General features: G+C 46.9%; 1 protein-coding gene across 4 annotated transcripts in view; it reads right to left on the bottom strand.

Moving 5' to 3' along the window:
* Positions 1-12,469, bottom strand: part of PRPF6 (pre-mRNA processing factor 6) — a 325,322-nt gene that overhangs the window by 237,600 nt on the left and 75,253 nt on the right. For all 4 annotated transcript variants that reach the window (XR_004541083.1, XR_004541082.1, XM_033963163.1 and 1 more), the window contains exons 5-6: positions 5,477-5,653; positions 4,454-4,609 (exon numbers count right to left, since the gene is read on the bottom strand). Coding sequence is in view for 2 of the 4 variants with exons in the window: in XM_033963163.1 (XP_033819054.1) it covers positions 4,454-4,609; positions 5,477-5,653 (333 nt within the window). In the remaining 2 variants the exon portion in view is untranslated. The remainder of the gene's footprint in view (positions 1-4,453; positions 4,610-5,476; positions 5,654-12,469) is intronic.

The raw sequence follows: 12,469 nt of genomic DNA, 5'->3' as shown, positions 1-12,469 counted from the left end.
TGTGATTTCTTTGTCCTCAGCTGTCTTCCTCATTTCTGCATGTCCTTTTAGTTCCTGCTGGTTTTCCTTCTTTTCGCTCTCTAATTTCACTTGTTCCTTGAACTCCTGTAGGTCGTCTTTGAGTTCTTTTTTGCAATTTTCCCGCTTGCCTTGGAGGCCTACTTTGCATTTTTCCCTTTCAGTGTCTTCCCTTGATATTCCTTCCCGAAGCGTCGACACCAGATCGACTGTCAGCTTTCCCCCTCTCCTCAGTTTAAAGCCTTGTCTATTGTGCTCTTGACGTTATTTGCCAGCATTCTTGTTCCTGTCGTGCTCAGGTGCAGTCCGTCCCTCCTGTAGAGCTTGTTCTTACCCCAAAAAGTTGACCAGTTCCTTACAAAGTGGAAGCCTTCCTCTTCGCACCATCTCCTCAGCCATGCGTTTATGGCTTGCAGCTCGGTCTGCCTCCTTACATCTGCCCTCGGTACTGGCAGGATCTCTGAGAAAGCTATCTTCCGTGTCCTCAGCTTCAACTTCGGTTGTGAGGACCTTCTGGTGGGGAGGAGAGTGAAACAGCAAACCTCTGGATAGATTCGAAGAGGTCATCCACCAAAGTAGAGACTGCCGAAGAGCAGGAGTGACGATGATGTGTCGAGTCAACGGATCCGACACCTGAGTCCACTGAGATGCCAGGGTCCACTGAGGAATTCTGAAATGGAGTCTGGCTAACGGCGTCACATGAACTGTAGAGGCCGTGTGGCCCAGGAGGACCATCATGTGTCTCGCTGAGATGGACTGGCGAGAAGACACAGACTGGCAGAGATGAAGAAGAGCATCCATGCGCTGAGGAGGAAGGAATGCTCTGAGACGTATGGTATCCAGGACCGCCCCGATGAAGGGGAGCGACTGTGTAGGCTGTAGATGAGATTTGGGAAAGTTGATCTCGAATCCCAAACTCTGCAGGAACAGAATCATGGACAGGGTCGCCGAGATGACCCCCGATGCCAAGGGAGCCTTGATGAGCCAGTCGTCAAGGTAGGGAAATACCTGAAGACCCTGGTTCCTGAGTGCAGCGGCCACCACTACCAGACACTTCGTGAAGACTCTGGGAGACGAAGACAGACCGAATGGAAGCACTCGATACTGCAGATGCAGATGTCCCACATGAAATCTGAGGAATTTGCGAGAGGCCGGATGAATGGGAATGTGAGTGTAGGCCTCTTTGAGATCCAGAAAGCATAACCAGTCGTTCTGCTCGAGGAGGGGGTAGAGAGAAGCAAGCGTCAGCATGCGAAACCTCTCTTTGACTAGGAATTTGTTGAGGACCCTGAGGTCCAAAATGGGTTGCAGGTCGCCCGTCTTCTTCGGAACAAGGAAGTACCGGGAGTAAAACCCCTGGTTGTGTTGGTCCACAGGGACCGGCTCGACGGCCCGGAGCCGGAGCAAAGCCTGGGCTTCCTGAAGAAGAAGGGCGGTCTGTGTCAAGTTGGAAGGATACTCTCTTGGAGGGTGGTCCGGAGGGACCCGATGGAATTGAAGAGAGTATCCTTCCCTGATGATAGTAAGGACCCAGAGTCAGTGGTTACGGCCTCCCAGCGATGATAAAAATGATGGAGGCGCCCTCCAATTGGGAAAAACAGGGGGAGGCAGAACGAGACTGGTTATGCCCTCGACGAGACAGTCAAAAAGACTGAGGAGCCTTAGGGACAGCAGACGGCTGAGACTTTTGCTGAGCCTTCTGAGGAGGCTGCCGCTTCGCAGGTTGCCTCGCAGGAGGAGCTTGCCTCGGCTGATAACGCCACTGATAGATCAATGGCGGTCAAGAGGGTCGAGACTGCTGAGGCTTAGGCTTCGGCCTAAGAATGGACTGGAAGGACTTTTCATGATCCGACAATTTCTTCGTGACAGTCTCGATGGATTCGTCAAAAAGATCCGCCCCAGCACACGGGACGTTTGCCAGGCGATCCTGAAGATTTGGGTCCATGTCAATGGTCCGCAACCAGGCCAAACGGCGCATCGCCACAGAGCAGGCTGCTGCTCGGGCCGAGAGCTCGAAAGCATCATAGGCAGATTGCATCAACTGAAGACGAAGCTGGGACAGCGAAGCAACCACCTCCTCAAACTCAAACCGAGCCTGGGACTCGATGTAGGGCGTGAATTTCCGAAGTACAGGCAGAAAAAATTCCAAGTAGGTGGCAAAGTGGAAATTATAATTCAGGACTCGGGACGCCATCATAGAATTCTGATAGATGCGTCGTCCAAACTTATCCATGGTCCCGCCCTCGCGGCTCGGAGGTACCGAAGCATACACCTGGCCAGAATGAGACTGCTTGAGCGAGGATTCGACCAGGAGGGACTGATGAGAAAGCTGAGGTCCCTCAAAGCCCTTATGATGCACCGTGCGGTACCGAGCATCCAATTTTCCAGGGACCGCAGGGATAGAGTAAGGAGACTCAAAGCACCTCATGAAGGTCTGGTCAAGGAGCTTGTGCAGAGGCAGGCGTAAGGACTCGGCCGGAGGACGAGGCAAGTGCATGGTATCGAGGTACTCCTTGGAGTATCGAGACCCAGCATCGAGGGTAATGTCCATGTCATCCGCCATCTGCCTGAGAAACGAGGAAAAGGACAGTTGGTCCGCCAGCGCCGGTCGTCGAGAAGGACTAGAAGAAGTCGAGGCTTCGGGCTCCACAGAAGCCTGTGAGCAACAGGGCGAGTAAAACACCTCGGGGTCCTCGAACTCCGGGCCCGGAGGAGGAGACCCAGCCAAAGCAGAATACCCCATCCGAGGCAATTTCTTCTGAGGCGAGACGGTCAAGTGCCGAAAGGAATGCCTCGAAGAGTGTCTGGATCGATGCCCCTCTCGATGCCTGGAAGGGGATCGAGCCCTTCTGTGAGAATACTGGTCCCCAGAAGCCTCCAAGGAGCAGATAGGACTCGAGGCCGTCGATCGGAGAGGCGGAAGAGTCGGTGCCTCCCCAGAAGCCGCCCAGGCTTGATAGGGGGTTCGGAAGAACTCGTCCTGCTTCCTGCTATGCCCAGGACTGGGAGGCCTCGAAGGTGGACGCCACACTGTGTCATGGGGCGGGGTAATAGGTTCCAAGGGAGGCAAGTCACTAAGGGAAGCTTTCCTCGAGGGAATAGGCTCCAAGGGAGGCATATCACTAAAGGAGGCCTTTCTCGAGGGAATCGGTTCCAAGGGAGGCATGGCACTACCCGAGGACCGCCTCGAGGAACCGGACACCGCCCGCCGCTCCTCCTCGCCGAGTAACGAGGTTGAGCGGCGCGGTGGAGAAGGAGGGGGCGGCCCGCCCCTCGGAGCCGGAACTGGGAGGTCACCCTGGATCGAGGCAATCAGCCGGGGTCCCATGGTGGTCATGAGTTCCACAAACTGAGCCTCCAGAATGGACCGCAACGAAGCCGATATGGAGGGATCCGCACCAAAAGGGGGCCCTTCCGCACGGTCTCCGCGCTCTTTCGGAGCCGCGTGCTTCTGCTTGCCAGCCTTCGGCACTTTAAGCACCACCGGTGGAACTGTAGGGGTCGATACCTGTTCCGAGGAGACGGAGGAAGGCACCGGCGCCGAGGTCGAGGCCGAAACCGGCGTGAACGAGGCCGGTTTCAGAAGGCCCGAAGCAGCCGGGGAGGCAGATGGCTTCGCCGACGGAGTCGAAGCACCAGTTGATGTCGAAGCTGAAGGATCCAACGAAGCTTCCATCTTGAACATGGACTCCCACAGCAGACAGCGGCGCTTAAACGCTTGCGCCGTCAGAGTGGAGCAAGGCCGGCACGATTTCGGAAAGTGATCCGGACCCAGACACTGTAGGCAGCGTCGATGCGGGTCCATGAGCGAAATCGCGCGCTGGCACTTGCTGCACTTTTTAAAACCGGTGATCGGCCGGGACATAAGCCGGAAAAGCTCCGCCGCAAGGTCGAAGGCGCGGGGCCCCAGCCACGCGGCCGACCCAGTGTCGGAAGGAAAATTTTTTTTTTTTTTTTGGAAAAAATAAATCAAAGAAAGAAATAAATGCACGGGAGAGCCAAAAGAACCCAACCCGCGGCAATACAGAAGGCAAAAAACAGATTCAATGGGCGCAGAATTGAAGTAAACTTCTCAGCTCCGCGGAAGAAAAAGAACTGAGGAGACACGCCCGGACCATCGGGCGAGAAGGCACTGGCGCATGCGCGGTGCGGGCATCTCGAAACTTCTGAGTTTCTTCAAGCAAGACATGCTTGTGAGACGTCCGTATCGGGGCTCTGTTGGATGACATCACCCACTAGTAAGAATACCTGCCTGCTTGTCCTGGGATAAACACTGATTTAAACTCTGGAGAATGGGCAGAAACTAAACACAGATGAATAGAAAGCTTATGTAACTGCTTTTTCTGCCATGTTACTTTCAAAGAAGGAGACCAGAATATCCTCCACCTTCCTTTAAGAGGGATCTCACACCTGTCCTGTATTTCATTTCTCTTACCTGACTCAGTCTCATATCCATCAGGGTATTCCTGGCTTGTCCTATCTTCCTCATGTCCAGGTCACCAGTGCCCGGAGTCATCAGCCCAGGTGTCATTCCTCCTGGATAAGGTGTGTTCAGCCCCCCAGGAAAGGGAGTATTCAGTCCACCAAATTGCTGGAAATCAAGTTCAATAAAATTAAATGTTCCTGTGACAGAGTGCAATCTTACCTATTTCATAGTAGCTTGGATTGTTTGGAGGATGCAACAGATATATCTGTCTCTAAGGCTTCCACCCCATCTCAGAAGAACACACAAAACTTCACTTTTCTGAATGGCTCTAAATTTCCAATAGCATGGGTCCTGCAGTCAATTTGCACACCCTCTCCTGCCCCTCAGTACAATGGCACCCACCCTGTCTTTCTTCTTGCCAGGTTGGCCACTGGAAATGCTATTCATGGCTGAATTTATCAATGTTATTTGACTGGCCAGACAGGATTCGAGCCATTTGACTAGTGATCAAATACTTTTGCTAAAGAACCTCTCAGGTATGACTACTGCAACAACAAAAGAGACTCTAGGTCAGTGTTTCTCAACACCCCATTGCCAGTCAGGTTTTCAGGATATCCATAATGAATATGCTTAAACTTGATTTGCATACACTGCCTACATTATATGCACATTTTTTTAATGCATATTCATTGTGGATATCCTGAAAACCTGAAGGGCAAGGGGGTACTCCAGGACCAAGCTAAGAAACACTGCTCTAGGCCAGGGCTAGGCAATTCCAGTCCTCGAGAGCCGGAGCCAGGTCAGGTTTTCAGGATATCCACAATAAATATGCATGAGATAGATTTGCATCTCAAGGAGGCAGTGCATGCAAATCCATCTCATACATATTTATTGTGGATATTCTGAAAACCTGACCTGTCTTCGGCTCTCGAGGACCGGAATTGCCTACCCCTGCTCTAGGCTAATGCCTCCTTTGCCACAGCCTTGCTGGCTGACTGCCTGGCTAATCAGAAATTAAGCTTTTAAACTCACAGTCTGTCGGGGATCCACAGAGGTGTGATTCTCCCCACTCTGTAAGTGTTTTGCAAAGAAGCTGTCTGGGATAGGGGTCAGTTTTTCATAACGTGGGTTCCTTTGTCGTTTGTTCCTGGCATCACCAACTTCAGGAATACTTAGCCACTCTTCTTCTGTAACTTCAGCCAATTTTCTCTAAAAATATAATAATAATGGGAACACAAGGAATAGAACAACATTATGATAATTTCCTTGCTGAATAGCAAGCACTCTCTCCATTTTATAAATATGACAAGCAAGGAAATTATCATAATTTTAAAAAGATTTGGGGGCCACTGATTATATATTCTAATGATCAGACACCTTAAACACCTTGTTATTATATAAGATATAGGTAGGGTGGGATTTGGAAATATGATATTTGCTAATTGGTTTATTATTAATGGATGGGGTGGGTGGGGAGGGATTCTTTTATACTTTAATAATTATAAGTAAGAATGTCAAGTGATTTGTAAAAAATTTTTTGATTGAATATTATACACTTGTTGTAAGATATGAAAATGAATAAAGATTAAAAAAAAAAAAAAAAAAAGGAACAGAACAACAAACTTGTACAGCAGATTGTTTGGTTCTAATCAGGAGATCCTCAAGAGACTTTGTTCAAAGAAAATCTGTAAGAATAGGCCTGGTGCTGCTATGCATACAGCTTGCTGTCACAAAGTGCACATACTGAGTTGCTGTAAACAGCATCACACAGGGAATATGAAGCCAAGCACCTGTTCTTCAGTACTCTCTTCTACATAGTACAGTATCTGTGAATGATAAGACTAAATTCTTAACATTGCTAATCTTCTTTCTTTTAGAAGACATGGGATTCTGTACATTATCTATTACTTCCCAATAGTTTCAAATCTTCAGAAGAACATCACTTTAAAACCCTTCTGCAGTGAAGAACAGCTCCCTCTTCAGTTCGTAACAAAACAATCAAACTCCACTGAAACAGAAGAAAAGAGAAGGAGAAAAGGAAGCTTCCCCAGCAACAAACCATATTCTGCTCTGCAACTTATGATAAAGAAACAAGGACTGAACATTGAACAATTTGACACAGAACAAGTACACACATGAGTAGCTAGGAACCAACCTGCTAAGTGCAACCAGTAAGGGCTATAAAACCCTCCAAAGGAGAAAGGGAACAGAGGCCCCCATGTTCCTGTAGTAATGTCTCTGCTTAATCTTAGAAACAGGAGAAGAGGTCCAGAGACAGCCACTGGCAACATCCAAGGCAGAAATCAAGTGAATCAAAGTCCGTACAGGGCGGGCCGCACAGATTCTCATGTCTTCTAAAAGAAAGAAGATAAGCAAGATAAGAACCTAATCTATCATTCTTTAGCAAAGACATGGGATTCCGTACATTAGCTGACATACCAAAGCAGTGCCAAACATCTAAGGAGAGACAGATGAGCCTGCCCGCAGAACCTAGGACCCAAATGTGGCATCCTCTCGAGTTACAAAAAAAGAAAATCTAATATTTTAATAAAATATATATTAAGAATATAAATATTCAATAATGGTGCTCAGTGAAAGCCATTAAGAACTTCAAGGCATAAAGAGCAAGGGACTCTACCAGTTCTGGCTTAAATCCATCATAGCACTCCTCCCTTCCTACCACTATAATTTTGAAAGATTTCAAAAAGCTAAAGCTAAAGCTATAAATTTATATAAGGATATAAGTAGAGGAGTACTTATCTCAGCTGATGTACTTTGCTGTTAAGGAGTCCCGGCCTCTGCTTCAAGTCCAATCAAGAGCTCAGTGTTCAGTGTTCCCAACCATTCAAAAATCCCCACACGAAAAACAAAAACCAAAAAATACAAAAAAGTCACAATCCAACCAATCCATGAGATGAAAATCCATAAAATATTCTGTTAATCCTTCAACTTCCTCCACACAGTATGTGTAATCCAATTCTTCTGCAACACAATATGTGTTTCCCCTCTTTGGTTTTTTTCAAGAGGAAGGTTAACTCAGCACTCTGAAAGAAGCAGCATTGTATCAATAAACAATCAAAACTCACACATATCTTATAAATACCTAACCCCCAAAGGCTTGAACAAAGCAGTAGAGTGGCCACTGGGCTGCTAAGTTCAGGCTGTCCAATCAGATTGAGAAATCTCTAACATCATGTGATTAAGAAAAAACAGTTTGGGCTTGTCCACACTAAATTGTGAATGTTTGCTAGGCGGGGAACAACTATGAAGTCTTGAGAAGGATTCGTATCCAATGTGTGGCTGTTTACAGTTCACAAGAAGTGAGTTTTGAGAGATTTTTTAGGTATTTATAAGATATGTGTGAGTTTTGATTGCTTACTGATACAATGCTGCTTCTTTCAGAGTGCTGTGTTAACCTTCCTCTTGAAAAAGCCAAAGAGGGGAAACACCTATTGTGTTGCAGAAGAATTGGACTACACATACTGTGTGGAGGAAGTGAGGAAGTTGAAGGATTAACAGATTATTTTATGGATTTTCATCTCATGGATTGGTTGGATTGTGACTTTTTTGTATTTTTTGGTTTTTGTTTTTGTGTGAGGATTTTTGAATGGTTGGGAACACTGAACACTGAGCATTTGATTGGACTTGAAGCAGAGGCCAGGGCTCCTTAACAGCAAAGTACATCAGCTGAGATAAGTACTCCTCTACTTATATCCTTATATAAATTTATAGCTTTAGCTTTTTGAAATCTTTCAAAATTATAGTGGTAGGAAGGGAGGAGTGCTATGATGGATTTAAGCCAGAACTGGTAGAGTCCCTTGCTCTTTATGCCTTGAAGTTCTTAATGGCTTTCACTGAGCACCAATATTGAATATTTATATTCTTAATTAATATTTTATTAAAATATTAGATTTTCTTTTTTTGTAGAAGGTGTTAACTAGAACAGAAAATTTACTTTTATATATTTATAATTCCCAAGAATATTGAGTGTGTTGATCCTCTCGAGCTGCCACATCCACTCTGTAGAACTTCATAAAAGTATGGAGAGTAGACCAAGTAGCTGATACAAATCTCATCAGGTGAAACAGTGTGGGACTCCGAACAGGATGCAGCTACACATCTAGTCGAATGTACTGTAATTGAGATAGGGGGCTGTTTACCACAGGCAATGTAGGAAGATGAAATTGCCATGCAAATTCATCTGGCAATGGAGGGCTTGGAGGCTGGCTTGCCTCATCTCGAATAAGTGGTCAACATAAAAAGACAGTTGGAAAGTCGGGAATCATTAGTCCTCTCCAAGTAGTGCAGAAGGACTCTACAACATTCAGCCTCCATAAAATCTTGTCCTGTTTTGCTGAACCCGTGGGGAGAAAAGTGGGCAAAACGAACCTCTTGATTGATATGGAAGGCAGAAATTACCTTCAGAAAGAAGGTAGACACCATCTGCAGAGAAACATTCTACTCTGTAAACCGGAGGAAGGGTTCCCTACAGGAAACGGCATGTAACTCCGAGATCCACCTTGCCAAGACAATGGCAACCAAAAACACACGGTCTTAACCATAAGATCCAAGAGAGACGTGTCCAAAAGAGGCTCATAAGGAGCCCAAGATATTACATTACATTACATTAGTGGTTTCTATTCCGCCAATACCTTGCGGTTCAAGGCGGATTACATAAAAGTTTTCAGAGATTACATAAAAGTTTACAGGAATAGCATAAGAGATGTCATAAGAGTTACATAAGAATTACCAAAGAGTTGTCGAGATCTTAAGGTGATAAATGTTGGGTAATAATAATTACCAGAGAGTTGTCGAGATCTTAAGTTGGTAAGAACATAAGAACTTAAGCATTGCCTCCGCTGGGTCAGACCCGAGGTCCATCACACCCAGCAGTCCGCTCACGCGGCGGCCCAACAGGTCCAGGACCTGCACAGTAATCTTCTATCTATACCCTTCTATCCCCTTTTCCAGCAGGAAATTGTCCAATCCTTTCTTGAACCCCTGTACCGTACTCTGCCCTATTACGTCCTCTGGAAGCGCATTCCAGGTGTCTACCACACGTTGGGTAAAGAAGAACTTCCTAGCATTTGTTTTGAATCTGTCCCCTTTCAACTTCTCCGAATACCCTCTTGTTCTTTTATTTTTCGAAAGTTTGAAGAATCTGTCCCTCTCTACTCTCTCTATGCCCTTCAAGATCTTGTAAGTCTCTATCATATCCCCTCTAAGTCTCCTCTTCTCCAAGGAAAAGAGTCCCAGTTTCTCCAATCTCTCAGCGTATGAAAGATTTTCCATCCCTTTTATTAGATGTGTCGCTCTCCTCTGAACCCTCTCTAGTAACGCCATGTCGTTCTTAAGGTACAGCGACCAATATTGGACGCAGTACTCCAGATGCGGGCGCACCATCGCCCGATACAACGGCAGGATAACTTCTTTCGTTCTGGTAGTAATACCCTTCTTGATTATACCTAGCATTCTATTCGCTCTCTTAGCGGCCGCTGCGCACTGTGCCGTCGGCTTCATTGTCATGTCCACCATTACCCCCAAGTAATGTTGGGTAAATAGAGACATTTTAGCATTAGTTGGGTAGTTAGAAGCATATTAGAGTTTATTAAGGGTATAGAGTGGGTAGTGCCCTTCAGAACCACACTGAGGTTCCAAAACTGGAATGGCCTGTGCAACGGGGGTTGCAATCAGTGCTCCCTCTAAGCGGGCGGGTGTTGTGAGCAAACTTTTTTCGCTGTGAGCTAAGCGCCAGCAAGTTATGAGCCAACTCGCCCGATTCTCCTCTCGCCGCCCTGCCATCTGCCGTACGCCGTGCGCTGTGACGAGAAACTTGTGCGCTGCGATGTAATATTTTGTACGCCAGCGCACGCCAGCGCAGCTTAGCGGGAACACTGCAATCTGAGTATCCCACTCAAAAATCAAGGGATGACTGGATGAGATGCTAATCACTACATGTCTTTCCAGACCCTAAAACATGAGAGGCCAACTACCTGTGCCTTGAGAGGCAAAACCACTGGGACCTTTTCAAAACCGGCCTGTAGAAATGCTAGAATCACCAGGATAGGAGCCTTCTCAGCCTCCACCTGTGCCTTGGCGCACCACAACTGAAAAGCCTTTCAGATCTTTGTATAAGCCGCAAACGTCACAGGCTTATTCACTCTAAGGAGAGCCATAACAACAACCTCCGAGTAGCCCTTTTGAATCAGGGCCATGCAATTAAGAGCTATGCCATAAGACCAAAGCACTTTGGATTCTTCATGGGAACTGGACCTTGACTGAGAAGTTCCTTGAGACACGTGCCCTTTGGAGATGCACCAGATCTGCATAACAAGGTTGGCAGGGCCAGTCCAGAGCTACCAAAAAACAGTAGCCCTGATAGTTCATTATTCTGCAGATGATCTGACCCAGCAGGGATCATGGTGGAAACACAAAGCAGAAGGCCAGTGGGCCAGGGTTGAATGAGGGCACTCCAGTCCTGCACTTTTCTTTGGTCCTTCAACTGTAGAAGTAATCTGTCTTCGTATTCTTAGCTGTGGCCTTGAGATTCATGTCTGGTCTTCCCCAGTGCTGCACAATAAGGGCAAATGCCCCCTGGAACAGAGACTATTCCTCCAAATCCAGAGTCTGCCTGCTGAGAAAACTGGCCTGGACGATCTCTACTCCTGCCACGTGTGCAGCTGAGTAAGCTGGTAAGAGAGGTTCCGCTCACAGGAACATTTGTGCCTCCAGGCATAGGGGAGCGCTTCTCATGCCTCTTTGTCTGTTTACATAAGCTACCGCTGTGGCATTGTAAGAAAACACACCGATTGCCTTCCTAGTCAGGAAATCGTGCACTCCTCCAGCACCAAATGAATGGCTCTCAGTTCCAGATGAGTTATGGACCACTTGCTTTCCGATGGGGTCCACTTTCCCTAAAGCAGGTGACCACAGCAGTGGGCCCCCCAGGCTGGCGTCAGATATAAGAACATAAGAACTGCCATCTCTGGATCAGACCTTCGGTCCATCAAGTCCGGCGATCCACACACGCGGAGGCCCAGTCAGGTGTACACCTGGCGTAATTTTAGTCACCCATATCCCTCTATGCCTCTCATAAGGAGATGTGCATCTAGTTTGCTTTTAAATCCTAGAATGGTGGATTCCGCAATAACCTCCTCTGGGAGAGTATTCCAGGTGTCCACCACTCGTTGCGTGAAGCAGAACTTCCTGATATTTGTCCTGGACTTGTCCCCCCTTAGCTTCAGTCCATGTCCTCTTGTCCGTGTCACATTGGACATTATAAATAATTTTTTCCCTGCTCTATTTTGTCAGTTCCTTTCAGTATTTTGAAAGTCTCGATCATATCCCCTTGTAGTCTCCTTTTCTCAAGGGAGAACAATCCCAGTTTCTTAAGTCGTTCCTCGTATTCCAAGTTCTCCATACCTTTTATTAGCTTTGTTGCTCGTCTCTGCACCCTCTCCAGCAGTTTTATATCCTTCTTTAGGTTGGGAGACCAATGTTGGACACAGTATTCCAAGTGTGGTCTGACCATTGTCCTATAAAACGGCATTATAACTTTCTCCGATCTACTCGTGATTCCTTTCTTTATCATGCCTAACATTCTATTTGCTTTCTTTGCCGCTGCCGCACATTGTGCCAATGGTTTCAGGATCCTATCTATCAGTACACCCAGGTCCTTTTCTTGCTCGCTCTTACCCAGAGTTGCACCTGACATTCTATACTCGTGTTCCTTGTTCTTTCTGCCTAAATGCATTACTTTGCACTTTTCCACATTAAACTTCATTTGCCATTTCTCCACCCATTTCTCTAACTGACACAAGTCACTCTGGAGTTCTTTGCTATCCTTCTGCGATCTGATTGCCCGGCATAGCTTTGTGTCATCTGCAAACTTGATGATCTCACTGGATATTCCTTCTTCTAGGTCATTGATCAAAATATTAAATAAGATGGGCCCAAGTACCGAGCCCTGGGGCACACCGCTAGTCACTTTCTCCCAGTCTGAGAACTTCCCATTTATGCACACTC

Source organism: Geotrypetes seraphini, chromosome 11, assembly GCF_902459505.1.
Source record: "Geotrypetes seraphini chromosome 11, aGeoSer1.1, whole genome shotgun sequence".
Lineage (NCBI taxonomy): Eukaryota > Metazoa > Chordata > Amphibia > Gymnophiona > Dermophiidae > Geotrypetes > Geotrypetes seraphini.
Note: the sequence above shows the minus strand (reverse complement) of the source record. Positions and strands in the feature narration are given on the sequence as shown.